The sequence below is a fragment of the Opisthocomus hoazin genome, chromosome 1, assembly GCF_030867145.1.
Source record: "Opisthocomus hoazin isolate bOpiHoa1 chromosome 1, bOpiHoa1.hap1, whole genome shotgun sequence".
NCBI classification, from domain to species: Eukaryota; Metazoa; Chordata; class Aves; order Opisthocomiformes; family Opisthocomidae; genus Opisthocomus; species Opisthocomus hoazin.
The window spans coordinates 81,861,538-81,888,411 of record NC_134414.1 but is presented as its reverse complement, the minus strand read 5'-3'; the positions used below and the strand labels follow the sequence as shown (position 1 = coordinate 81,888,411).

At 42.3% G+C, this 26,874-nt stretch overlaps 1 protein-coding gene across 1 annotated transcript; it reads right to left on the bottom strand.

Annotated features, from left to right (window-relative positions):
- Nucleotides 1-220: 220 nt before the first annotated feature.
- Nucleotides 221-26,275, bottom strand: XG (Xg glycoprotein (Xg blood group)). Its single transcript, XM_075441184.1, has 10 exons — nucleotides 26,215-26,275; nucleotides 13,473-13,514; nucleotides 13,078-13,134; nucleotides 8,510-8,545; nucleotides 5,872-5,937; nucleotides 4,863-4,919; nucleotides 4,039-4,077; nucleotides 3,628-3,750; nucleotides 950-1,044; nucleotides 221-358 (listed from the first exon to the last, which is right to left on the bottom strand). The coding sequence occupies exons 1-10, from the start codon at nucleotides 26,273-26,275 to the stop codon at nucleotides 221-223; spliced, it is 714 nt and encodes a 237-aa protein (XP_075297299.1).
- Between the last annotated feature and the right edge of the window lie 599 nt (nucleotides 26,276-26,874).

Here is a 26,874-nt window from a genome sequence, read left to right as displayed (position 1 = left end):
TCTTCCCTTTCTTCAATATGTTATCACAGAGGCACTACCACTGTCGCTGATGGGCTTGGCCTTGGCCAGCGGCGGGTCCATCTTAGAGCCACCTGGCATTAGCTTTATCAGACATGGGGGAAGCTTCTCTCAGCTTCTCACAGAAGCCACCCCTACAGCCCCCCAGCTACCAAAACCTTGCCACGCAAACCCATAACAAATGCGCAGACCACTCAGCTGTTTAAGCCTTCGTTTCCGATGGTTTGCAAGGGATCGGCGTGGCCACTCTGAGCCGCAGCGTTTGATCTCTCACGCGCTGGGAGCGTCCCAAAGATCCACTAGAGAAGAGGATGCCATTGCTCGGGTAGTGCCAGGGGTGCTGAAGGGCGAAAGGGCATAAACGCGTAGGACATCAAGCTTTATCTGCAGAAACAGATTCCTCAGGAAACGCGTCTGTCACCTGCTTATGTAGAGGGGTCAACTAAACAATACGCCTATGCGTAGGAAGGCCACTGTTGTAGATAATTTTACATGCAGACCTGTTTCAGCTGGGGCACTTGGTAATCAACAGAAGCATCTTCTTGGTAATAAAAGCAATGTCTACATTTAGATGATTTTCTGTTTCAGTTGTGTACCAGCAGTATAGGCTAGACTTCAAAAGTCAGAGCCGATAACACAAGCTAGAGCTCTGATGGCCTGACAACCAGTTCGTATTCCTTCCTTCCCCTTCAGATTTAAATACATTAGCGCTTCCCTACATAAACCCTCAATTATCTGAAATGATAATAATAATTATTATTGCCATAATTATAAAATTGTTATTATTATCATCAGCACCATCATCTTCATACTAGTTAAAAGGGAAATAAACACTGAGGAGCATGCCTGCACACTGGTATATTGGTGGTATGTGGTTGTAATTACACCAAAGAGCTTCAGAGTGTTAAACACTTGGGTGGGTGGGGTTTACCAATTCAGGTTCATGGGTTTTACTCAAATTCTCCACAGTAAAATCTGCTTTTTGGCTAATAGTATTAATGCCAGTAGGAAATTCTTTTGCAAATACTATGAAGAAAATAAAATAAATTGTGATAATATTTCAAAACCAAAAATCTTCATAATGCACATAGATCCTTCTCTGCCCAGTGCTCCTGAAAAAAAAGAGATTCTTACGCTGTGTTCTCTTTTTTTTTTCCTTAATGTCTTTAATTTGAAGCATTTTTTTCTCTTCCCTAGAGGGACATAGATGAATCTGTATATAAAAGGTATCAGCCAGATAGTAACAAATAAAACATCAAAACTCAGAGAATCTTGGATAAAACACAGTATGTGTTTATTGAAAATTTTCAAGAGAAAGAAGCAATATATTTCATTGTTAAACAAACAACTGAAGTGGTAACCACAAAACACTTTAACATTTCATTAATCAAAACTTTCTGTCTACCTGGCAAAATATGTATCAAACTGTTTTAACTATTAAGATCAAATATTAGTATTTTTAAAGAAATATCAAGAGTCCTGGAAAATCATACTAAAAATATTTTATCATTCACAAATTGAACGTGATAGCCACAAAGGTGCTCATCTGTTTTTGTATTGTCAAGGTGTTTTCATGTTTAAACTGATGTACGTTACAATTTCTTACTTTCAGGATCAAAATAAAGATTATGGTAGTCTCCTCAGCAACTGTTATATATCCGTTTCAAATATGGTTTAGATAGAGTAGTATTTTATTTTATGAAAAAAAGTACCTTTTCAGATTACATCTTTCTCTCAGCAATCTAATAAACACAAGCTCATGTTTACCTCCATCTACATGGACTTCAGGTAAGAAAAAATATGCCTCACATCTAAGATGAAGATAAAAACATACAGATTTCTTCTATGCCTTAAAGAATTAGTTAAAATGGCTGTATTGCAGAGTTACATCAGTAAACTAGTAGTTTTGCGAGCTTTCATCTGCATTTTATTCACTGGCTAGCGTTTCAATTCAGTTAGCTAAATGAAGGCAGAGAGACTGGAAAAGTGTTAGTTTTTGTTGATAGATTTGTCTGCAGAAGGACATTTGTTAGCACAGCAAGGCTGATCAAGAACAAGGGAAAAAGATGAAGCAGCCTTGCTAGCAAAACTATATCGACCATACCTCCACGTATATCCGAAGATTATAAGTTGGTGTGACATAGATTTTATAGAACAAAGTGTCACAGACTCCTTCTAAATGATTCAGAAAGCTTTGTACCTATTTTCCCTTTTAAGAAATTATGAATAATACGGTTCTTAAAAAAAACCAGCCTGCCAGATTAACGCCCTTAAAGGCTCCTGGAGCAGGGCGTAAGTTTTCAAGAAGAGAAACAAAATTTACGTCAAATTCTAGTTCCTGAGAAGAGCTAAACACCATTTCAGCAACAAATAAATAAATAAATAAATAAAATCGGTATGCATTCCTCTCATTTTTATTGTTTTTTAAATTCTGTCAATGTACATATTCTTTTTGTGCAATATTTTAAAATTAAGAACGAATTTTCCATCTATAGCTCCTTTCACTTTGCTAGAATTCAGACATAAATACAAAGTAAAGGCACTAACATTTTTCATCCTTTATACAACTTCAGGTTTTCCTTAAACATTATAGACAATGCAGAAATATACTAAAGAAACCCCAAAAGAATGAATGGAAATGGCAATTTCCTTGTTCCTATTCTATCAGAAAGATGAAGTAGTTTGGCTAATTTTGAAAACAGGAAAAAAAAAATTTGTTTGGTGACTCAAATGCTCACAAACCAAAATCCTCCCATTTTCAGCTTATATTAACTTGATTTCCTTGTTGTTTAAAACAAATTTTGGATCAAAAAGCATATCCAACCGTTATGAATCCAGGTCGGATAGTTCAATACCGTTCCCGGACGTTTTAAGCACATCCTTGACGACATAAAGCTCAAGGTGCAAGAGTGGCATCAGGTAAAAGAGAGTAGGATTGCAATGTCTCAACAAAACGTTCGTTAGAGGAAGATTTTCTTTTGTCAGAATGATAAGGTAGAAAAAGATTGTTGGATCTGTGGCCCGAATGTCACCAACCAAAGGAGCCTGCCGTCAGCAGGCAACTCTTCTTTCAGCAGTTTACACTGTAGCCCCACCTGAAAAATGAGGATTGAACATTCAGCATTTCCACCATGGATACCTTTTGCCAGCTCTCCTGGGAATTTATGTCTCTGGTCCTTCTGAGGGAACCTTGTATCCCCCGAGACAGACAGACAAAGAGACAGACAGCCTTCCCTGTCATTGCCAGGGCTGCAATGGGGGCCCCGGCCGGAGGGTACATGGGGTGCCCCAGGCGAGGCGGGTCTGGGCCATGCAGAGCCACGACACAGAGCCATGACGGTCTGTGATGGCAGGGACCTCAGGTCATGTAAATTCCTTCATAAAGTGACGTACATCCGTCTTCTGGGCACGTTATGGCTTCCTATACTTGTCCTTGATGAAGAATATCAATTACCAGTATCTGTTACAGACCAGTGAAGTTGCTAAGGACAAGATTTTCAAACACCCTCATCCCTGACCCATTTCTGCCCCCACTGAAATTGTCTGTAAAATTCCCATGTACTTCAGCATTAAATCAGCTTGGAAAGTGGGAAACCGAGTTGGTCTTACCATGTTGTGGCTTGAAACAAAGTTTCTTGTTCTTGTAAGCGGAGTAGGCCGCTATCGATCCAACAACGAGTATTACAAAAGCAGAAATTATAGGAGATGTAACTCCAGCTATTAATCCTGAATCTGTAGAAAAAGAGAGAGGGTGTTTTTCAGAGGCACTGAAACGGTCTGACTTAAGCATATTCTCTACTAAGGTGTGCCTTTCCCAGACTGTAAGGATCATTTGATAAAACATTGGAAATTCATTAAATAGAATTAAGCAGAAGACTAGAAATTATGTTACATTACAGCTGCTGTGAAAATGGTGTCTTAAAGTGTAATTTAGTATATGTATCACTTTTGTAAGGTTAACATTTTCTTACTATTTTATGATGATCAGAAACATATTGTAGAATAAATTATTCACTATACCCGTGTTTCCTCCGTGATTGAAATGATGCTCCTCTTCTCCTGGAATAGAGGGTGAAGTTTCATCAAGAAATATTTTTCATCTTGTTTTGACAGCAAAGTCTTTACTCAGCAAAGTGTGATTTTGTACGGAAGGTGAAAGGGGGTGGCTCAGCAGGACTGTAAGAGAGAAGCTCCCCTTCCAGTCCTGACTGACAGCTGCGCTGGCCGGAGGAATAACTGTCCATCCTCCCGACACTTCATTTTTGGAGAAGAATATTATCTTCTGAAAAAAGCATAATACTTAGCAGTCTACATCAAGCTGATTTCACAGGGAGTGTGAGGCCAGTATACTCTGGCTGTTCTCTACTGCCAGATAAGCAGATGATTTGTCACAGAATGGTAGGGGGTGGAAGGGACCTCTGTGGATCATCTAGTCCAACCCCCCTGCCGAAGCAGGGTCACCTACAGCAGGCTGCACAGGAAATTGTCCAGGCAGGTCTTGAATATCTCCAGAGAAGGAGACTCCACAACCTCTCTGGGCATTGTCAATGATTTAAGTCAAGATTCAGTTCTCGGCAGAAGCCCTGTGCTTTGGGGCTGTCCTAGCTGAATACAAATGGATGAATCCTGCAAGGTTCTGGCATGTGCCAGAATGCTACAAATTATTTAGGAATATGATTCAAGTTTGAGTTTCAGTCTCAAAGCCATAGTTTGTGGAGAAGGGTAACTAACCTAATTAAAAATAGCAGAGTCTTATGACAAACAGATTACCGCTGAAGCAAAACCAGCCAGCTCCGAGATAAAAGTATTAGGGAGAAGCTACAAGGAGAATTGGCAAATACTACCTGTTATGAGCGGTGGTAAAGGCTTCCCATCAAGGAGATCTGAGTCATCAAAACCTCCTGCAAGGTAAAGATTAGAATTTCTGTTGCAAAATTATCTGAACAATGGTAACCCCTTCAGCTCACTTGTCCAGTCTTTTTGTAGTGTTCTAGGGAGAGGTGAGGGACTTTTGAAATTCCAGCTTCAACATGGCAGATGGGTCCGATGTCTTTCACTGAATGGTCACCTATTCAAATTCACCTGGAAGCTGGAGTACTAGAACTGGTGGTGTCTACCCATTCTGCATGTGTATTGTCACATGTGGGATGTGTGGGCTTGGGCTCTCAGTAGCACGAATCCTTATATATGTGTATGTGTATATATATATATGTGTGTGTGTGCACGTGGACATTTCACGTCCCAGCAGTTCCTGGAACAGGAAGTCAGTGGATCCCTTCCAGGAGAGACTCTAGAAGGACTCCGGAAAGACCTGTCCACAGCTCACCACTACAGTCATATCAGAGGTAAATACGGGATACATGGTGGTAACTGGGATAGATGCACCACTTCCACTTTATGGAAGTGTCTGGGACTACACTCAAAACCAACACAGGCTTACATCCATCTCAGCAGTACCACCTGTTGTATGCCCCAGGGCCACCTCAGATGCACATCTCAGTATGGATTGGAACATAGGCTTATCCATGCCCTGTGGCTAGATGTCAAATTTGAACTTTAACATGGTTCAGTACATATATACCCAAAATGAACAGGCAAACAAGATGTGTGTTGGTCTCATGCCACTTCGGAGTCAATGTCCCACATTTTGGGCAGACCAAAAACCTTTATGGTACCAACACTAAAACTCAGAAAATCTTTCCAAACACTGGGTCAGGAACAGTGATTACAGAAGGGAGGTGGAAGGAAGGGATGATAAAAACTATTAACGAAGAAGTAAGAGAGTAAACTATTCACAATATCTTGTATGAACAGCTCGTAGTGATAGATTTTTTTAGGAGAAAATTTTCTTACCAGGATTAATGTGGCTTCCCGGTCGTGGTGGAAGAGGTGGGTATAAAGGTTTTCTTGGGATGTCACCTATTAATAATTAATATTGATTAGATGGTTGACAGGCAAACTGAGAGCTGTATATAAAGAGTGTGGTAACCTGAGATTTTACACCTATTGTTAATTTGTTCTCTGGTGAATTAAGAAAAGGACCTTGTCACTAGTTAAAAAGTCTCAAGCACTATATCAATAAATAGCTAGCTACTAAAATTAATTAGAAAGTGAAAAGGGAGTATTTTAAAAATTAAAATGAGAGAAGAATGCACAAAAAAGTTGAAGGAAAATATTTCATGTATTTCTGACAAGAGCTCACATTGTTTAATGCTGACAGCTGGGAAGCAGAGCGAGTTCTGTAGGTATCAGCGGTGCAGTTATGCAGAGCCGACACAGAAGCTGGTGTTCTGGGCTGGGCAGGATGTGACTGGTTATCTCTGTGCCATCAGCAGGTGTTAGTAAGATCTGGAGATTAGTTTCATCTAACACGTGCTGAATTCATCGAACGCATGATGAATTTTCTACTATTGAACAGTGCAAAATGAACTCAGACTTCAGCTTTGTTGTTTAGGACTTTGTGCTGGGATTTGGCCTTAATTTTTGCCAAAATATTAGGAAGACATGCATTGGATAGAGCAGGAGATCTGATGACTAATAGCAGTTTACAACTGCACATACAGTGCTGGAGTAGCACTCAGGTCAAAACCTGCCAAAGTTAAACCCCGGGGCTGTTGCTCTGCGTATATGGAGTAGGTCCCCTCTTGCTGTCCTTTCTCCAGTCAGTTCAAATTTCACTGTTCTCATAGCCAGACAGTGAATTTAGCTCTGAAGAAATCAAAGTTAAGTCACAGAAATAAATACCAATTTCCCTCCCTCTCCTTAAATCTTTCTTTCATCTTCAATGCATGCCAGATGCCCTTTTATCATGTTTTCTTTTTGCTTAGCTGCTAAATATAATGCTTCAGTTTGTGAATAACATTTAGGTTCTGATTCAGCAAATTTTTTAGATATATGCTTAACTTCAGGCAGGTTAGCCTACTGTAGTCAGTGGATTTTAGGTAGAGTCTTAAAGCTCTGCTAAATCAGACTTTGCCCAATTCATTCTATTCAACAGAATAAGAAACTTGTTCTGTTTGAGAACGCTGTGTCATGAACTAAGACTCACCATGGCACAAAAGCAGAAAACTACCTATCCCATTATTCATTTCTATCATGATGCTGCACTTCTTCAGCCTTCTCAAAGCATGAGAAAATATATTCTGTGGCATAGCTAGTGAAAAAAATAGTGTATTCGGACTATAGATAATGAGATACATGTCATTAATTCCCTTCTATCATGCATGAATATCAGTTAAGCACCTGAACTGAAAATGGAGCACAGAAATAAAAACTGAGGGAAACATCATCTGCCATCCTCTGAATGAAAAGGTGCGTTTTAGTGAAGATACTTAAGCTATTATTTAAGAATTTAATCAACATGCTAAACCTGTTCTTCCACAAAAGTGCCCATTAAAAACTTGCAGGAATGGAACAATTACTATGGGCAGGAAGAAGTGACAGTATAAACATGGGAATTATAAACAAAATTAGATTCAGCTTTATAAAATGTGGTCTAACCTGTCATTCAAACACGGGTATGAAATACCACAGGGGAACCTGGAAATGCAGAAAGCCCTGGAAATGGGAAAGAACATGCGATTCTCTAAGACTGAAACATGAGTAAACCAGACCACTTGGACTGGAGTCATAATTCAGAAGTTTTGTGCAACGGGCCGAGAAGTATTTTTTCTTTTGTGTAGTCTTGATTCAAGTGGAATATTAGGCTTTGATTTAATACTACTTGCACTTCAAATAACTTCAGTGTGCAAGAACCTTTCTAGAGCAAATCCCATCCTTGGTATACCTCCAAACATGCTAAGCAAAATGCGGTGCAAAAATTCCCAAAGCCAAGGATTTCAGATGTCTACACAGCTCAGCACAGTACAGAGACTGCTTCCTGGGCCAAGTCTGGATGCCATAGAAATACCTAGAAGTTATAGCAGGTTACGACAGCTTGGCTGCTTCAAGCTTAAGCTATACCTTGTCCACCAGTGCTCAACTCTGAAACATTCCTTCCTGCATTTCTGGTTTGGGATCAGCAGAACTATAGCAAGCTCTCACCTCTCTCTACCCACTGTCACCTCTGGTTCCTAATATGAGGCAGACTCATTTTTGGTAGCTGAAGAAACTACTGCAATCATCCGTTGTCTTCAGCCTTCTGCCAGAGGCCACCACCCTGAATCATCACAGCTGAACAGGCAGTACATGCTCTCCCCAGCCATGACCGTGGCAGCCTGGCATGGTCACGTAGGCTGTAGCTGACTTCAGCTCATGCAGGCAGGCCAGCCTGCCAGCTCCCATAGCTGCCCACCAGACACAACCCGTCCTGCTGTCCCTGCTCTGCAGGACGGCCTCTGGCAAAGCGGCTGCATGGACTTGAGTAGCAATGGCTCCCACCACTACAGTTCCACCTGCAGTCTCAAAATCTCTTTTCAAAAATTAGGTAGACTTCAGAAAAAGACTACAAAGAATACCCCAACTGTTATATCTGAGAAAAGAGAGTACTCACCCCCACCAAAAGCATCTCCTAAATGCAGATCATTGTCTAAAAATGAAATGGAAGAAGATGTCGAGAAGTGAGTACCACACAGTTCTTGAGCGAAGTGAGGTTTTTTTAGCTTTCAATAGAAAATGTACAACTGAATGTCTGACAAGGAACTGTTTTTTAGGTCAGGCATGCAGATTCAAATAAGACATTCAACTTTTCTTGAAAATTCTTATAGAGTTTAATATTTGCCCATAAAATAATTGACAAATGAGATAATATTTTCTACTCAAAATACAAAGAATTTATTCTGGCTTTAAATAAGCTCAGAATAAATTTCATGGTAGAATCAAGATCAATACCTCTTTAATTATTTGCAAGTATATAAATAAGATTAGCTATATTACAGTTAAAATATGTCTATTTTTTAAAATAGACTTATTTATTAACATTTATGTCTGTGGTTAGAACTGGTATATGCATGCTTGGCTCAAGTGTAATTTACTGAACTGCAAATACTGAATACCCATTTCAAGAACAAATACTGAGAAGTAATAAACCTACTTAGGGAGAGAGAAGTGAATTGATTAATTTATGTAAAGGGCATGGTGACATAAAAGAATTTTGCTTTGAGCAATCATATGCACCTGTCTGAGGCTGGGTGACTCTGTTTTTCTTTGGTTGAGTATAAAGGTTTTAAAATAAATTTAAATGCCTGCATGGGCATGTAACACAGTGAATCAACAGGCTGTTTCCATTCCCTGAGCACTGCACATGTGTCACTGTACCTGGGATGGAATTTTCCATCCAATAAAAAATTTGTCAATGAGTTGCAGATGCATAAACAGAAGGAACTAATTTCTGACATGTGGGTGTAGATAGGAGTGTGTGGGTGACATTTTAGGGTGCATATGGAATGACGGTGAGCTCTGAAAGGTCACTGAGTAATAGGCAGAAGTACATTAGATGGATGTCATAACTTTAAGCATCCCTTTCTTGCTCCTTATAAATGTGGAGTGCTGGAATCAATCAGAAGGACAGAAAAGTCTACCTAAATTTTGATACAGATGCTTATTGCCACAGAATATTAGGTAGACACTAAACTACTTTTTTTCATCATAATTGTATCAGAATTTCCAAAACCCAGGAAAATCCATCCAAATGGATCACCGTGCAGAAGTCTGCTGTCACATGTTCTTTATACCCAAAGGGAGTGGGAAGATGCTTCTGCGCAGTATCTAGTCGCATTTGCATGACAACTGAGAAATGCTTCGATGTCACCAAGAAATCTGGCAGGAAAATCATCAGATTCATACTACATGACTCGGTTTGTTCTCGTTGAGCCAGATGTTGATCCTGTCTGTGTCTGGCCAGCAGAGAGTTGCATTTCAAAAATACCTTTACATGTCAAATGCTAACACTGTAAGAAGCCATAAATTGCAAACTGGGTTCAAGTTAGTATCAAGATGAAGAACTTGGTTAAAAGGCAGTGTTCCACTGTGGAGGCTTCATGCAGAGATTTGTTACAGAAATGTTAAGGTTGGTATGAATGAAATACAAATGGAAACATGGGTGTCTGTAGGGACCAGAAGAAACAGCAGAACAAAGGGTTAAGAGACCAGACAATAAAGGTCACTGTTCCCAGCAGTAAAACTGAGGAATGTGTTGTTTCTGTCAAAACCAGCAGGCCCGCGCTCCGATAAGATGATGGCACAGATGACTGGTCAGCAGAGGCAAAGCAGAAGGGCACTCTCGAGCCAAGGGTTGCAGCATATCACCTATTCCACTACTGTTCCTGTTTGCCCACCCAGAAAACAGACTGCAGGCGCGGTCTGCGTATCCCAAACAAGCAAAACCAGACACTGGGCAGCAACCTGGCCTACGGTTCAGAGACACTGAAGGAAGCAAGATTATGAGCCAAAGGGCCTCTCTGGAATAGCTGATGACTCCTAAAGGATATGAAAGACCTGTGCATAAACTGGCTTGTCATTTCTGAAGAACCACAGAGACAGGGACTCAGGACCTGGCGTACTTTGCCCTGTGTTATACATGACGCTCACCAAACCACCTGAGCACGCACATCTTGGTGCTCATGAGTGTGTGGGTTTGAACATTTGGCTGAATTAAATCAATGGCAGGATGAATGTGAGTAAAATCAACTTATTTAGAGATTATGTAAATAAGCCTCACCTCCTCCTTCCATTAAATCTTGTGATGAATTTTGTTACACAAGATGGGAGGTGCCTACAGGAGAGCTTCAACTCAGGCAGAGGTTTCTGTGTGGGAAGCGATGCCCAGAGGACATGGCCTGTTGGCCCCAGCTCCATTAAAATCATCATCTCAGCCAGCCTCATTTCTCAATGATACTGGGTGAATGAGACAAAGAGGAAACCCTGAGGTTAAGATGAAGCATCAGGCAGGTGCTAGGACATACTTTTGTATCATCTTTCTGCACGTTTCCAAACCCAGTACCTGATTTTTAACAGGTTTTTTTTTTAATTAGTTTTAATTGCTTTTAAAGTCCCTGTAATCCTCTTCAGTGCTGAAAGATACTCCAGAATTCTCTGGAAAAAATGGAGTTCTTCACTGCAAGAATTAGTGAAGTTGATTCAGGTAAGGTAGATAATCGTCTGACTGTCCTATCTCTAACAGATTTAGGAGTCCCTAAAAATTAAATTGCTTTCACCTGACTGAGGCAGCTGCACTGTGGATACTGGCATCCCTAAGTTACCTTTAAACACGGCAGAGAACAGAGTCTTTTAGGGCACGATGCAAGTAACCTACTTGAAATGTCTATATTAAGATGAGAACAAATCCACATTTAGGGTGATATGAACTGTCCCTACACATCCTGATTTCTCTCCACTGACCTTAACGGAAGTCAGGACAGCTATCTCAGTAGAGGGTAATGGCTTAGCAGCACTTTACAACAGACACTTCCATTCTAGGCCAAACAGAGTTTTTCTTTGCAAAACAGAGTGGGAAGGAAGAATGCAACAATTACCAGATTTGGTAGCTATCACAGTTGCAAAATGCTGCCTTGTTTGCTCAAAGAGCAAGCCAGAGAATCGTGTGGAAAATGTAACTGCGTTCGTGTACCTGAAGACTTATTGTAATGTTTATCCAGAAAAAGACTGAAAGTCATTGTGTGGGCTAATGTTATACAGCACTTCCCGATTCAAGCATTTTGTTTGACAGTCAGAAATTTATTTCACTGTAGTTTAGGTGAAAAATGTCTATGATATCATAAAATGTTCCATCATGAGTACATGTATGGTTTGGTTGTTGTTTGGGGTTTGGTTTTTTAAACACTAACAAGTGTTTATTGGAAATCAGCATTTGTCATTCTCAGGACTACAGCTAAGACCTTTCTGTCCTCTGGCCTGTTCAGAGCCTTTTTTCCCTTCTGACACAGGTCACAGTAGCAATCAATACTAGATAATGTTAAGTAAATACACAGGGAGAAGGAATAATACTAGAATTCTTTCTGATTTTTTTCCAAGTCTGTTATCAAGCATCATGAATGTGGCTGGAAAGCTGCCCAGTGGAAAAGGACCTGAGGGTGCTGGTCGACAGCCAGCTGAACATGAGCCAGCAGTGTGCCCAGGTGGCCAAGAAGGCCAACGGCATCCTGGCTTGTATCAGGAATAGTGTGGCCAGCAGGAGTAGGGAGGTGATCGTGCCCCTGTACTTGGCACTGGTGAGGCTGCATCTGGAGTGCTGTGTTCAGTTTTGGGCCCCTCACTACAAGAAAGACATTGAGGTTCTGGAGCTTGTCCAGAGAAGGACAATGAGACTGGTGAAGGGTTTGGAGAACAAGTCTTCTGAGGAGCGGCTGAGGGAGCTGGGGCTGTTCAGCCTGCAGAAGACGAGGCTGAGGGGGGACCTTATTGCTCTCTGCAACTACCTGAAAGAAGGTTGTAGTGAGGCAGGTGTTGGTCTCTTCTCCCAAGTAACTGGTGATAGGATGAGAGGCAGTGGTCCCAGGTTGCACTAGGGGAGGTTTAGACTGGATATTAGGAAAAGTTTCTTCACCAAAAAGGTTATCAAGCATTGGAACAGGCTGCCCAGGGAAGTGGTTGAGTCACCATCCCTGGAGGTCTTTAAAAGACGTGTAAATGTGGCGCTTAGGGACATGATTTAGTGATGGACTTGGCAGTGTTAGGTTAATGGTTGGACTCAATGGTCTTAAAGGTCTTTTCCAACCTAAATTATTTTACGATTCTATGAATATTTGTGCTAAAAGAAAAGATAATGTAAAAAAAAAAGTAGAAGAATAGTTACCATTTATAGCAACAGTTACCCATGGTTATACTCCCCAGGGAGTTCAGTACAGGCTGGAAAAGTGTGAAGAGGATCTTCAGGAGATAAAATGCCATCAGTGGCCAGTCATGCTCTAAAGCCTTACTGGAAGCAGTAAAGACATGAAATTGGTAGTTGTGAAAAAAACCCCTTAGTTTACATACAGAAGGTAGGTAGTATTCACCCGAATGATCTTAGCTATGGTACATTAGAAAATACGATCAAGAATCTCATGGGAGACAGTTTCTGCTATCTAAAATCGGTTATGACCCATTGCCTTCTTTACTCACTCAGCACAGGCCTGGTCGGTCTTCTGATCACTGTAGGCTTCCTGGTAATTATGTCGTCTGTGGGACACAATGACATATCAACAAACAGTAACAGCTTAAACTTTTTCAACTTCACAAAAGAAGGTATCTGCAAATCTAGAGAGCTGCATTCAATAATTCTTTATGTATGACAGCAGAAGCTAAAAATGAAGGGATATCTTTTCAAAGCCATAATTTTTTTTGTTTGTAAAAAAATTAATTTTATGACAGAAACATTGATATCTAGCATTTCCCAGTTCTGTATATCTTTCATTTAAGTACTAGCCACCTCATATTCCAGTCCCCGAGGAAAAGGACTTGAGATTTATTACTGGGTCTAAACGCTATAGTAAAATAAGTATAGGAGATTTACCTACCTGGATGATCAAGAGCATCAGCTAAATCAAAGTCACGTTGACCTAGAAGGAGGGTGACAGAAGGAGAGAACAAGTCAGTGGGCAGGTTTCCATGAACCCCTGGTCTGAGAGCTCTGGACAAAGCCAGAGCACCAGTAAGAGGCAAAAGCAAAATCCATCCAAACAGGAGCAGGCTCAGGGCAAGCTGTCAGCTGTCGTCCCTGCGCCGTGCAGCCCTGCATGACCACGCAAGTTGGGCTCATTGGATTCCCAGAGGCTGCTCATTCGGGGGGCGCAGAGAGAAGCCGCTGCTGTCTCAGCTCACCCGCGCTCAGCCGCTGCGCAGACGTGCCTTTGACGAGCACAGGTCGCAAGGGCTCTTGCGAGGCCACGGCTGGGAGTAGCATTCAGCACGGTACCGGCAAACCAAAATTATAAATTGAGAACTTTTAATATCTTCGTTACTGTTTTGCTAGCTCAGCTGCACAGAGCAGCTTCGCTGGCAAGCCTGCCTTGTGATCACTGGTAACATGAATCAGCCGGGTTTTTTAATTCTTCCTGTAACATGTGCCAGCAGTAAAAGCTATAAAGGTGCGTTTACCTAATTTAGTTTCCGCTGTACCTTAACAAATCTGAAAGGGGAGAAAAGAACCCTTCCTGTTCTGTGTTAGGTGACAATGGTGTCATTAAGTGTCACAGCGGGGCAATTAGCATCCTGACCTTTGAAGTTAGTAGGTAAATGAAACTGGAAAATGTTTAAAATGTATTAAACTGAAGCATAAGACTTTGAACTGAACAAACACAGTCATTCGTGTGAGTTTTACTTTCCACTCTCTATAGTCTGCCTCTTTCCTTTCAGTATGCAGCCTTCATGAGACACCTCTTTGCAGAGTATGTATCCATTAGTCTTCATCCGAACTGAAACTTCGCTGTCCTTGTGTTTGCACACCAAATACAAGATCAGCCTGCACAAACCCGCAAACAGTCACAACGTGCCGTGGCTTCCCTAAGCAGAAACGTTTTACTGTGCTCTATCGAGTAAGCCTCTTGGTCTGCATCTGTTTCTTATCCTGTCTAAAAGCCTTAACATCTAACTCTTCGATGAATTGTTTTTCTTGGTAAGTCTTGAACACTTCCCGGCAAGAAAGGCGTCATTGTTCAGGTGGGGAAACTGAGGAACGGAGAGGGGTGGTCAGAAGTTCTCCAGCGCGGCAACGCTCTGCGTTCAGCTCAGACCTCTCTTCCTGGCAGGTACTGTCTGTCTTCATGGCATTTGTCACATTAATCACTGTTCCTGAATAATAGCTCTCGCCTGTGTCGGAGAGCTCCTGGAGAGATTAATTATCAGTGGTAAAGCACTGTGTGATCCTCAGATAAAAATCAGCACAGGGGCATAAAGTAGAAACGTTTTGATTCCCGCGAGGATTTTTACGTAAGTCTGTGAACTTAATTACAGCCGGTGTCTGACGGGAAAGATAAAGCGAGGCTGGAATGCAAAATAGGGGATGGCTTCTGAAGCAAACTGTCCCTATAAAATAGCATGACAAACCCGTGTTTGGAAAGGAAAAGCAGATAACAGCGTCAGGCTTTCCCGGCAATGTTATTAGAGCAGCATTTTGTCTCTTGTTATTTGAACTGACCTTGGAGTGTCACCTCATCCGACCACCTCTCCTGCGCCTGCCTGGGCCACTCTGCCAACCCAGCCAAGTCCAGTAGCCTTTGGACTGGGTCCTTAGATGGATAATATTCCAAGACCCTGACAGGTTATTTTTTCTGTATGAATCCATTAAAATACATAAATATGTAAAACTGACAAGATATTCCCTGCTTGAGCCCCGAGGGGACCACTGGCCCTTGCTGGCCCTGAGCCCCTGCCTGTGGGCCGCCACAGCCCTGCTCCTGCCCAGCCATGGGACCGTTCGATCCCAATGCAGATCCCCACCTTCAGGCTGACATCCTGGCATTGCCTCAGCTTATATGGTCAAATTATATTTTTCTGAAGCATTTCTTCAGTGCCAGCAATATGAGCAACTGAAGTTTGACTGTCCTTTGATTTTGTCCTCTGGATAAATCTTCACTTTTGATTGGCATCCTGAGTGCTGAAGGAGGCTGTCTGATCCGAGCCCTGCTGCTGCAGGATACTGCTGGCAGGATTCAAACCCTTTCATATCAGGGTGAGTCATCAGAAATAATTTTGCAACCTTGAAGAGCTGTTGGCCAAACCAGGTCCTTTGTTGCGGGTTCTGGCACTCAGGAACTAACAATATGGAAAGCAGCTACCAAGGTCCTAAGGCTGTAAAGAGAATGTGGCAAAATCATCTTGTGAAGGAAGACTCTGAAAAACTTTCAGGTACAATATTTCTTTGAAGTTAGGGAAAAGAAAAGAATAGGAGGAGGAATCTAATACAAAGAGATTATGGACTTTAAACAAGATGGTGCAGTGTTATGGGTTTGCGTGGCAAGGTTTTGGTAGCAGGGGTGCTATAGGGGTGGCTTCTGTGAGAAGCTGCGAGAAGCTTCCCCCTTGTCTGATAGAGCCAATACCAGGTGGCTCTAAGACGGACCCACCACTGCCCAAGGCCAAGCCAATCAGCGACGGTGGTAGCACCTCTGGGATAACATATTTAAGCAGAGGAAGAAAAACGTCTGCAGGAGAGACAGCGGTTGAGAGAGAGGAGTGAGACTATGTGAGAGAAACAACTCTGCAGACACCAAGGTCACTGAAGAAGGAGGGGGAGGAGGTGCTCCAGACGCCGGAGCAGAGAGCCTTCCCTTGCAACTCATGATGAAGACCATGGTGAGGCAGGTTGTTCCCCTGCAGTCCGTGGATGTCCACGGTGGAGCAGATATCCACCTGCAGCCTGTGGAAGGGACCCCATGCCAGAGCAGGTGGATGCCTGCAGGAAGCTGTGACCCCATGGGGGACCAGCGCTAGAGCAGCCTGTTCCTGAAGGACTGCACCCTGTGGGAAGGACCCACACTGGGGCAGTTTGGGAAGAGCTGCAGCCCGTGGGAAGGAGTCACGTTGGAGAAGTTTGTGGAGAACTGTCTCACATGAAAGGGACCTCACGCTGGAGCAGGGGAAGAGTGTGAGGAGTCCTCCCCCTGAGGAGTAAGAAGTGGCAGAGACAGGAGAAGTTTGTGGAGAACTGTCTCACATGAGAGGGACCTCACGCTGGAGCAGGGGAAGAGTGTGAGGAGTCCTCCCCCTGAGGAGTAAGAAGTGGCAGAGACAACCTGTGACAAACTGACCATAACCCCCATTCCCTGTCCCCCTGTGCTGCTGAGGGGGAGGAGGGAGAGAAACGGGAGTGAAGCTGAGCCCAGGAAGAAGGGAGGGGTGGGGGGAAGGTGTTTTAAGATCTAGTTTTATTTCTCACTATCCTACTCTGATTTGATTGGTGATGAATTAAACTCCCTTTTCTCCCCAAGTTCAGTCTGTTTTGTCCGTGACTGTAATTGGTGAGTGATCTCTCCCTGTCCTTATCTCAACCCCTGAGCCTTTCATCATATTCCCTCTCCCCTGTCCAGCTGAGGAGGGGGAATGATAGAGCAGTTTTGGTGGGCACCTGGCATTTATCCAGGCCAAACCAAAACATGCAGACACTTCCAACTGCATGAGAACCAAAGCAAAACACCATACCGAAACAGTTACTAACATCTGCCCTTCGCCTGGATGATACCGACGTTTCCCTCTCCTGTTGTCTCCTCTGTTATTGAAAAAGTGGGAAAAGACAAGAGGTGTTCTTTTGAGACAACAAGGGAGCAACAGAAGACAACTACAGAAATTTTAAGATGACAAAAGAGAAGCCTGAAAATCCCCTGCAGAAATTACTCACATTGATTTTTTAAATAGTACTTCTCATGATAAACCAAGTAATAAAATAAACAAACACCAACACAGAATGACTGATTGGGAATAAAACAGGAATCTACAGTGCAATCTCTTTGACTGTGTCAGTATAAACCTTGACAGATGGGCAGATTGTATGTGGACAGCTGTACAGCATGGTAAATGATATTCCAATAAACCAAAGATTGCTTGGGCTTCCATCCCGACTTCCTCCAGTAATAACATCAAATGGCCGCAAGGAGCAAGATTTTGTGGAGCAGAATTTTAAACGCTCATTACCATTTCTGAGATTGCACCTAGACCATTTAAGAATCTAATCTGGGAAGGTAACAGATGGTTAAATAGCTGAACAGCCCAGATTTCATCCACAAAATGGTGGGTCTAAAAACAAAAACACATTAGAGACTCAGAGAATGTTTAGTTCAGTAGGAACTGCAGTCACTTCAGGGAACTCTGAAGATAAATGACAACAGAAACAAATTATTCAAGCTTCTTCACAGAACAAACAGACTGAAAGAAATTAATTTTCCACATATAAAAATGGTCTTTTTTTTGGAACCAGCTTCCATAATAGAAACAGCTGGAAATCTACTGATGAAAATGAGAATGAAAGAAATTTTAGTAGGAAAAGAACAGATTTGTTCCTTTGGGTTTTTTTGTGTGTGGTTTTCATTGTGTGTGTGTGCTTTTAATTTGGATAAAGTTACGAAGAGATTTAGCTGTGCAGGAGGTATTATCTCAGAGTTATCTCTGTTATTACTGCTTTGGGCTAGTATGCTATTTCTTGGCATCACTTCTAGCCTTTCTTCTGTGAGTATCCTGTTTTTACATAGAAAAAAAATTATTGTAATAGTGTTTCTTGGGTGGTCGACAATGATTCATAACAGAGAATTTGAGAAAATGCTAATAGGCTCCTGCCTGACACCACAGAACAGCCTTAATCTGCAAGTGAGGAAATGCTAAGCTAAGAAAGCAAGCCTTCCAGGTGGATATACAGTTTGTATCGCAAAAGGACCTGTTTTAATGATGTTTTTACTAGCTGCTCAAACACAATGAACTATACTATCAGCAGGAATTTCACTGGCACTGCCAGCCTTATTTGGGATGTAATTCCCTCATCTCCACCCAACTCATGTAGCTGTGCCTACAAAAATCTGAAGTGTAGACCTGGCCTAAACAGCTAACAGGAGACTTCTCTGTAGCAGACAGACAGGGGAGAATAGACTCCATAAAGCCAAGCATCAAAATATATTAGCTTAAATTTCCAAGTTACTATAGTTATGTTTACAGTCATGATTCTTTTGGGTAGGCCACTGCCTTTCACTAATGCCCATACTTCCTATGAGCCTGTTAAATATAATGTGTGGAAGACTGGTGATATAAAATCCTTATTAGTCCCTTGCTCTGCTATGGAGACTGTTACGGTTGCTGTTTGCCACAGAGATGCTGAGCCAGGTTTTAGTATGTTCCCTTGAATATAAGAAACATCCTGCTGAAGCATCACGGAGCTGAGGCTATCTTACCCCACCCAGGCAGTGCTCTCCAAAGTTGTGTCTTCAGGCACATGCACATTTAACGTTCACAAACTTTTGCCCATATTAGTTTTCTGAAAATGTGACCCAAATATCCAGGCCCTAAAATGCAGACAGCAGCGTCCTTTGCCTGTGGTTGAATTTGTGACCTAGATGTTAAAGGGATCCATCACCCTTTAACTGTGAGCTGATTGATCACAAAGGTCTGAGGTCCCACAGTTTCTGAGGAGGATTTCCGAGGAGCAAGGCTGGATTCTGCAGGTGGATGTTGCCTATTTGTCATTACCACCGTACTCGGAAGTTTTCGGACAAAAGGCTACAATGGCATCACTCTGCAGTTTTTAGTCTCTGTAAGTAGGCTCAGTCCTGCATCGGATCCACATGAACAAAGCTTGTAGCTATTAAAATGACACACATTTAAATAAGACAGTATGAATATTGCTCAATGAGAGTCAGGTTATGCAGCAAATGAAATTAACTTCTCAGGCATTCAATATGCATAGTCTACTGTTAAAAACGAAGCTAAGATCCATGAGAAAATATTCCTATATGTGTATACACATTTGTGTGGACATACATCTTAAATGAATACATGGACATGAGTGCTAGATAAATCCTTTTGTCATTAATATGATTAAATTAATGGGCTTTGAGTGCATTGCTAACAGTCATATGATCGGGATGAGATTACCTGTGTTACAAACAAATTAGAAGCAACTAACTTAGAAATGTGAGCTAAATTGAAAGGGAAAATAAGTCAGTTTTACATTATCTAAAAACAAGAACAAAAATCACTTCTTCAGTGTAATTAAGTAAGAATTGTTTTGTGAATACAATGAGCTTAAAATTTTATGAAGCTGGCAGAGACTGAGGAAGAAGGGGGTGACTCACAAATGAGAACAAAAATTTTCTAAAAAGGAACAATACATTACAAAAATCTCTCATGGGACTCATTTTATGTTCTTTTAAGCTGAAATGGTATGTTATTCTTTGTATACACAATTTCTAATTATTGTACAGTCATGAGACATATTTCCCCTGTAACGAGAAAGTAAGATGTATTCTCCCAGGTATGTGATTCAGAACATACCTGTTTACTGGTCCAACCTTATTCAGGAAGTAATTATGTTTGTTTAAAGGAAATCACTCATGTAAGAAAAGTTTGGGGAGAACTTAAAGGTTTACGCCCCAGAGTGGACACTTTGGACAAAATCTCAACAAGCAGGTACTATGTCTTTGATGTAATACTCTCATGATCCATATTTCCTGATGAGGTTACTGCAGATATTTTTTTTCATCACGGCCCTTCCATTCCGTAAACAATTATTGTCATTACAGCCCCTTGATGTTGGGGTAGAAAACGAGTATTCTTTAAAATCTGTAATTAAGATCTAGGTTCCAGTCCATAGACCACAGCATATGGACCTGCTTATTGACTTCATTTTTTTTTCTAGGCCACTTCTGTTTACAGTTTGAATTCAAGGGAAATGAAAAGGTCTCTCTCACTTAATCATACAAGAACACATTTAAATAATTACCAGCAAATAAGATGCACTATTAAAACAAGAGTGTCAGTACTGCATTAGGTCTGTGCAGTATGGGCTCATCAAACATGAAAGAAAATCTTCTGGTTCGACGGCGTTTGCTTTGCTGTGGACAAACAACAGCTGTTCAAAGGTAGCTGCTGTTCTCTATGATGTGATATACCCTGCACACATAAAAAAAATGTATAATTTTCTAAATTTTACTTCAGAATGAGTGCAGAGGAAGCTGGTGTGTGCTGTAAAATTACAGGCTGAGCAAAGGAGTTGGAATCTCCAACGAAGCAGCACCATATGTCTGCACATCTTACCAAAACTCAGACTTTCAGCTTAGCGTCATGAGGAAGCAGAGCTTAGGCTACAGCATGGACTGTTCAGCCAAAGCCTCCCCCTGTTCCTGTGTGGTTCCTGAAGCTGTCAGTGCTGGGCTGAGAGTGCCAGGCTCAATGACCATCACATTACGTGTACACGTAGATAGGGTCAAATGTGAGACCTGTACGAGTGTTCTTACCGAAATCCTGTAGTGTGGCACAAGCAACAGCTGTCCTGGGCTTTCTGAGTGACCACTCACTGCCTAAGTGCCAGCTGGCTAATCCACACTTTCCCCAGCTGGTAGTTTAGACACAGCACAGGGAGATGAAGATAATGCGGGAGGTGAGGGAGATGCCAGGCTTTGTTGCTTCTGTTACTCACAGAGTGCCTTTGAATGTTCCTGATGCCACCTTCATCCCCAGTACGCTGGTAAAATGCACACAGAATATGTTTAGCTCTTCAATAAGGGTAGCGCAGATCTCAGTGTTTCAGAAGTTCTGTTTTACAACTAATCCTGTGCCCCCTGAGGTCACAGTAGTCCATTGGTATAATTATTTATCTTGCTTCCGAGGGGGTTAGCAATACTGCCAAGTCAAAGTGGGTGATCAGGGCATTTCGTACATGTTTGCTGTGTGGCTAAGATGCAAGATAGCAAAGAAGCGACGCCTGCATCTTCTCTGTTTCATGCCATTAAGAATGAGTTTTCTGGAAAAGAAGAATGCTGGAAAGAGTTGGTGGATGTCAGCAAGCAGGTCTGTTCAGCATCAACGTCTCTGCGGAGTCTTGGGAGCCACCTCTCATCTCATTTGGACTCAAAGAGCAGTGAGCAATTAGGCTCACTGTGCAGAGCTGCGGAAGCCTCTGCACAGGCCACTGGAGTGCACGGCGAAGCCTCTGCATGACCCTGGGCAAAGGGTGATGGAGCATCGGCTGGTACCTGAACTTCAAAAGCAGGTGACTCAGAAGAGGATCTGTCGGCTTAGCCTTCGGAGGGAACAGAGATCAAGAGTCTTGGCATGCAGAATGCTCTGCAGATCTGGGTTGGATTTCCAAATAAAGAGCCAGCCTTCTTTTTGTTACCATTACGCTCAAGAAACAAAACGTTCTGTGCGATCTTGGTGAATAGAAATATCTGGCTCATATCTCAATGGTAACCTGTAAGGTAGAGTTGCAGATTTGATGCAATACAGATTGTGATCCGGGAGGCTTTGTTGCTGTTCATTCCTGGTGTGGAGTGTGTGCTCCTGGGTCCTCCACGACTGAAGTTATGAGATCTAAGACATAAGGAGGGACTTTGCTTGAAATCGTTTTCTAATCTTAGTGCTTACTGTGGGCTTTGTTTTCATTTAATCAGGAGCACTGTTGCCCTTTCAAAATATTTTGCTGCAATTTAGCTTTGTAAATAAATTACTCAGCAATTAAAAAATTCATTGATGACAAGCAAAGCTTATACAGTGGAAGTGGGACTCTTCTATTTTCCTAACCCTCTCAGGCCCTTTCTTTCAATTGTGATGGCCTATTTGCCTTCAGGACATACTGTAAGGCAGATCAGGTTTTAGATAGTATTTTGCTGTAACATTCATGGATGTCAGCTGCCCTGTGGAAAAGGAGGAGGACTCTGATCAAAACAATCTGAATCACTCTCCTGCTAACCATGAGGCAAAATGCCACCGAAAGGCATATCTTTACTGATTTTTAATTTGGAAAGAATTATGACATTTATTTGTTTATTTATTACCCTGAATGGGATGGAAAGGGATTGACAGTCGCTGATGCAAATGAGGGAAAAATCTGTAGTGAAAACAGGCAGTTTGAGCACTGCTACCAGGCTTGCAGTGTGGCAGCAACATCTGAAAAGTGAACCCAAGAAGCTGAGTAACCAGACCGGTTTCTGGCTTTTCCCAAGCTCTGGTGTTGCAACAGCTCTGCTGTTGTTAGTGTGCCAACCAGTTCAGGTATGTCTATTTATCAGACTGCGATCACAGCCTGGGATGATAGCGCGGAGATGCCTACAGATGAGAGCAGCTCTGGTATTGGGAGTGGAATATCTTTGGCACCCAGTAACAAGAGAATTCATTGTCTGGTGTACCCCTGCTGATACCGCGAGTGCTTCGGCACGTACACAGGGACCTCACACGGAGAGACAGCGAGGCCTGGAGCTTGATGGAGGAGTAGAAGAAAAACAGGACTGTCTTTTTCATCTCTCCCATTCTGTCTTTTAACTCCAGTGAAAACTACATTATTCATAAAACGAAGTCACATAGTGTCTCAAATCCAAACAGGCCTGTAATTTTCTCCCCACAAGGTGCCTAGCAAATTAACTGAGAATACAATTAGTTTTGAGTCAGCATCTTTGTAAGCCTTAGCTGGACAGTGGTACATGGTTTACTGGCTAGCAATAAGTGCTGTTCCTTTTATCTGCATAGCATGCAATACTTGATGCAGTAAAGTTAGTCCCTCTTAAACATCATCAACCTTTGTGCTGTCTTTGTTACTGACTAAACGTGCCGCCGATCAGTTGGTCTTAAAGACCATGGATATGTAGATTATATCTATATCGGGAACCTGAGGAGCATTTCTGAGCAATCAGGTCAGAGTGCGAGTCTCACCTGCTTTACAGCTCCACACAGGAGAGAGCCCTCGAGTTGCACTGCTTTCCCACCACACACCAGCACCCACACCGGTGTACGGCCCAGACGGGACCCGTGGCGTGTTTCAAAATAGAGGTGTATGGCCCAAATGGCACTGCAGCGTGCTTCAAACAGGTGCGTGATCTCAGCTACCAGGGGACTCGGACCCAAGCTGTGTCTTACCACACCCTAAGTGAGCCGTGCAGACCCAGCCAAAGCTGAGTTAGCACAGGTTACCCCAGCTGCAGGAACCCACGGGGGATGTTAGCATGAACTTCCGTGCAAGAAGTTTCTATGTTGTTCTTTCATTCTGGCTGGGCTAACGGCCACTCAGACAATTCATAGTTGCAGCTCAACTTCTATGGGAGACCTCAAGTCTCATGCTGTGCTGGTTTTGGCTGGGGTAGAGTTAATTTTCTTCATAGTAGCTAGTATGAGGCTATGTTTTGGATTTGTGCTGGAAACAGCGTTGATAACACAGGGATGTTTTAGCTCTTTCTGAGCAGTGCTTGCACAGGGTCCAGGCCTTTTCTGCTTCTCACACCACCCCACCAGCAAGGAGGCTGGGGTGCACAAGGAGTTGGGAGGGGACACAGCCAGGACAGCTGACCCCAGCTGACCAAAGGAATATTCCATACCATATGACATAACGTTCAAACATATAAAGCTGGTGGGAGGAAGAAGGAAGAGGGGGAAGTTTGGAGTTACGACATTTTATCTTCCCAAGTAAAGTTTACGTGTGATGGAGCCCTGCTTTCCTGGAGATGGCTGAACACCTGGCTGCTGATGGGAAGCAGTGAATGAATTCCTTGTTTTGCTTTGCTTGTGTGCGCAGCTTTTGCTTTACCTGTTAAACTGTCTGTATCTCAACCCACGAGTTTTCTCACTTTTACCCTTCTGATTCTCTCCCCCATCCCACTGGGGGGACTGAGCAAGTGGCTGGCTGGTGCTCAGTTGCTGGCTGGAATTAAAGCATGACACCTGCATAAGTTTGGAAATAACAAAAGCCAGAGTGTAGATAAAGGTATGGAAGACTGAAGTGAGCGTGTAAGATTCTGAACTACATCAGGTTTCACTTTCCTTGTGCAATGTGGTCCTTGGTTATGCCACACTTCTGTTCAGATGTATCCATCAAGGTAGTGTAGCCAACTGACTGATGATAGCCGGACATAAAGGAAATGCAAGATGGTAACGGGAATGATGTGGTCTGGCCTGGCCGTGGTGGCACAGTAGTTTCTAGAAGCTATCACAGATGGTTACAGCTTAGATAAGTTGTATTAAGAATTAAGGCTGCATATAAAAAAGGTGAATCGTGCCATAGACATTCCTATCACCAGGACTTTGACCAGCTTTTCACCAGCATGGCCAAGCCTTTCTCATATTGTGTACTGATTAGAACTGAGAAGTCGTTCCTGTATATGTCCCCTGAAACATGGCAAATACTTTGATGATACAATTCAGTGGCTGTTGCCATAGACCTAAAATAATTAATTTTGCTTTTCAAAGTGGATTAAACAGTTTCCACCGTCATAAGACTGTGCCTAAAGCCCACAGCAACTTTCAGCAATGACTTCTTCCCCAAAGCAGAGCCTGAAATGGCTCTAAGTTAGCACACGTGCAAAGCAAGAACGGTTAGGCTGGCTATCCTTGTAATTACTGTGATAGAGCATATGGAAATTGTGTTGCCCACGCTCACATTGTTTGAACAGAAATACTCAATGTAAAAGAACAAGAAAGTCTGCATGCCAGTGATGAGAGACCGTGTGAATCATCGCTGTTCGCAACATAGTACGGGGCAGGCTAGCACAGTCCTACTGCTCTGCTGTTCCCATGCCATGTTACTTGCTGAAGACCACCAAATAATTCCTCATCTCATGTTAAAATGCAACTATGGCAATAAATTAAGGCAAGTTTTTTTTGCTGCCCATCACTGCCAGGTCTCCTAAGGACTCCATTTAAAGCAGGGGTGGTGGGAGGATCAGCAGCAGCAACTATTTTGGAACTAGTGGTTGATGACTGATTTCTTCCTGCAGTCAAACACTGTGCTACAAGTTTTTGAAGTAACGCTAATATACAAAAAAGAAAAGGTTACAAGTACACTACATGGCAGATGCACACGAGGATGATCTTCTTTGGGTTGACATAAAAAAAAGTTTTACACAATGTTTTGTAAAGGGAAAATTATGTTAGAATGTAGAAAAACCACTCGATATGAAAGGACTACATTTTTCCAACTGCTATTCATTTGTCAAAAAAAAGAAGTACAAAATATATTCAATTTTTCATTAATCCTGCATTAAAAAAAATAGAATGCTCGTGTGTGGATTTTATATATTCAGGAACATGTTAGCTAAGGTTAATGAATTATTAATTTAGAATTATTAGAGCACGAGAACCAGTGTGAAAGCATGACAATCCTTAAAGTGAATCAGAATTTATTTTTAGAATATAACTAGTATGTTTCAAAATATCAATAACCAAGAAAAGCTCTGAAAACATGAAGTTAGCATTTGACTAAGGATCTCTTTGCAAACTTTAAGTTCCCCTGGAAGCTCTCATTTTACAGCTTCCATTTCAAAAGTTGATACTCAAGTCCAAGCTTGAGAACAATTTTAGAAGAGCAACACTAAGGAGAAAATAAGAAATAACAAACAAACTCAAAGTAGTGTGGCTATTATGAGCAATCATCCAAAAGATATGTATCTCTTTAGAAACTGCAGAAATACTTATCTAAACACTCTTGAATACTTCTCACAAAACAGTAGCAGCAAAAATTAACACCAGCAAGCATTTTAAAATAAATAAACATCTTTTTTTCAGGGTTGGGGTTCAGGGTTTTTTTTTTTATTTTTAATAATCTCGCCCTTGAAATAAGCCAAGGCAAAGGACGCTTACCTCTTACATGGACTAGAAGAAAGCCAAGGCACAGAAGAAGAATACTTCTGAATTTCCCCATGGTTTTCTCTGCAGCGCCTTGATTGCACCGGTTATTTTTTTGCAAGAGATGATGGTAGATGTTGCAACCACAGTGCCAAGATTTGGGGGATTTTTTGCTTGGAATCAGCAGCTCTGTCCAAAGAGTTCCCTCACCATCACACTCAAGCACTGAGGAAGCGAGAGAACTCCCTAAAAACCTCTTCTGGAAGGAGATCAGTAACGAAAGGCGATGACCTCTCTACGGTCAAGCCGTGAGCAGCACCGTAGGTGCCACTCGCCCCCTAAGAAATCTATTTATCGCCCAGACAGGGAGCGTGGAGAGCCGGGGAACCAGCAGCAGCACCCAATGAAGAGGGAGCCAGCACTGTGGATCCACCTCCCTCCCGGAGGGAAAGCCAACCTGTTTGACTTCCTCGCCTTCAAAGCAGGGCGTGGTGCTGCGGGAGCTCAAGCAGCTTGCGAGAGGAGACCTGCCTTCTCTGCAGCACGCTTGAAAAAAATCTCTCAGGTACACTCTGTCCTCCAAGCGCTGCTTCCCTGCTCAGTTTTTGGCTGATAAAGGCAACCCTGTCAGAGTCCTCACCGCTAACTCCAGCTGCTGAGCGGGGGAAATGGAGG

Bases quoted from the DNA above. Each gene is read 5' to 3' on its own strand.
- XG (XM_075441184.1), bottom strand. From the start codon at position 26,275: ATGGGGAAATTCAGAAGTATTCTTCTTCTGTGCCTTGGCTTTCTTCTA. The intron at 4,920-5,871 runs GTAAGAAAATTT...TTTACCTTGCAG, and splicing joins GGGAAGCCACATTAATCCTG to GAGGTTTTGATGACTCAGAT. The intron at 1,045-3,627 runs GTAAGACCAACT...TTTTCTTCATAG, and splicing joins TTGTTTCAAGCCACAACATG to TATTTGCAAAAGAATTTCCT.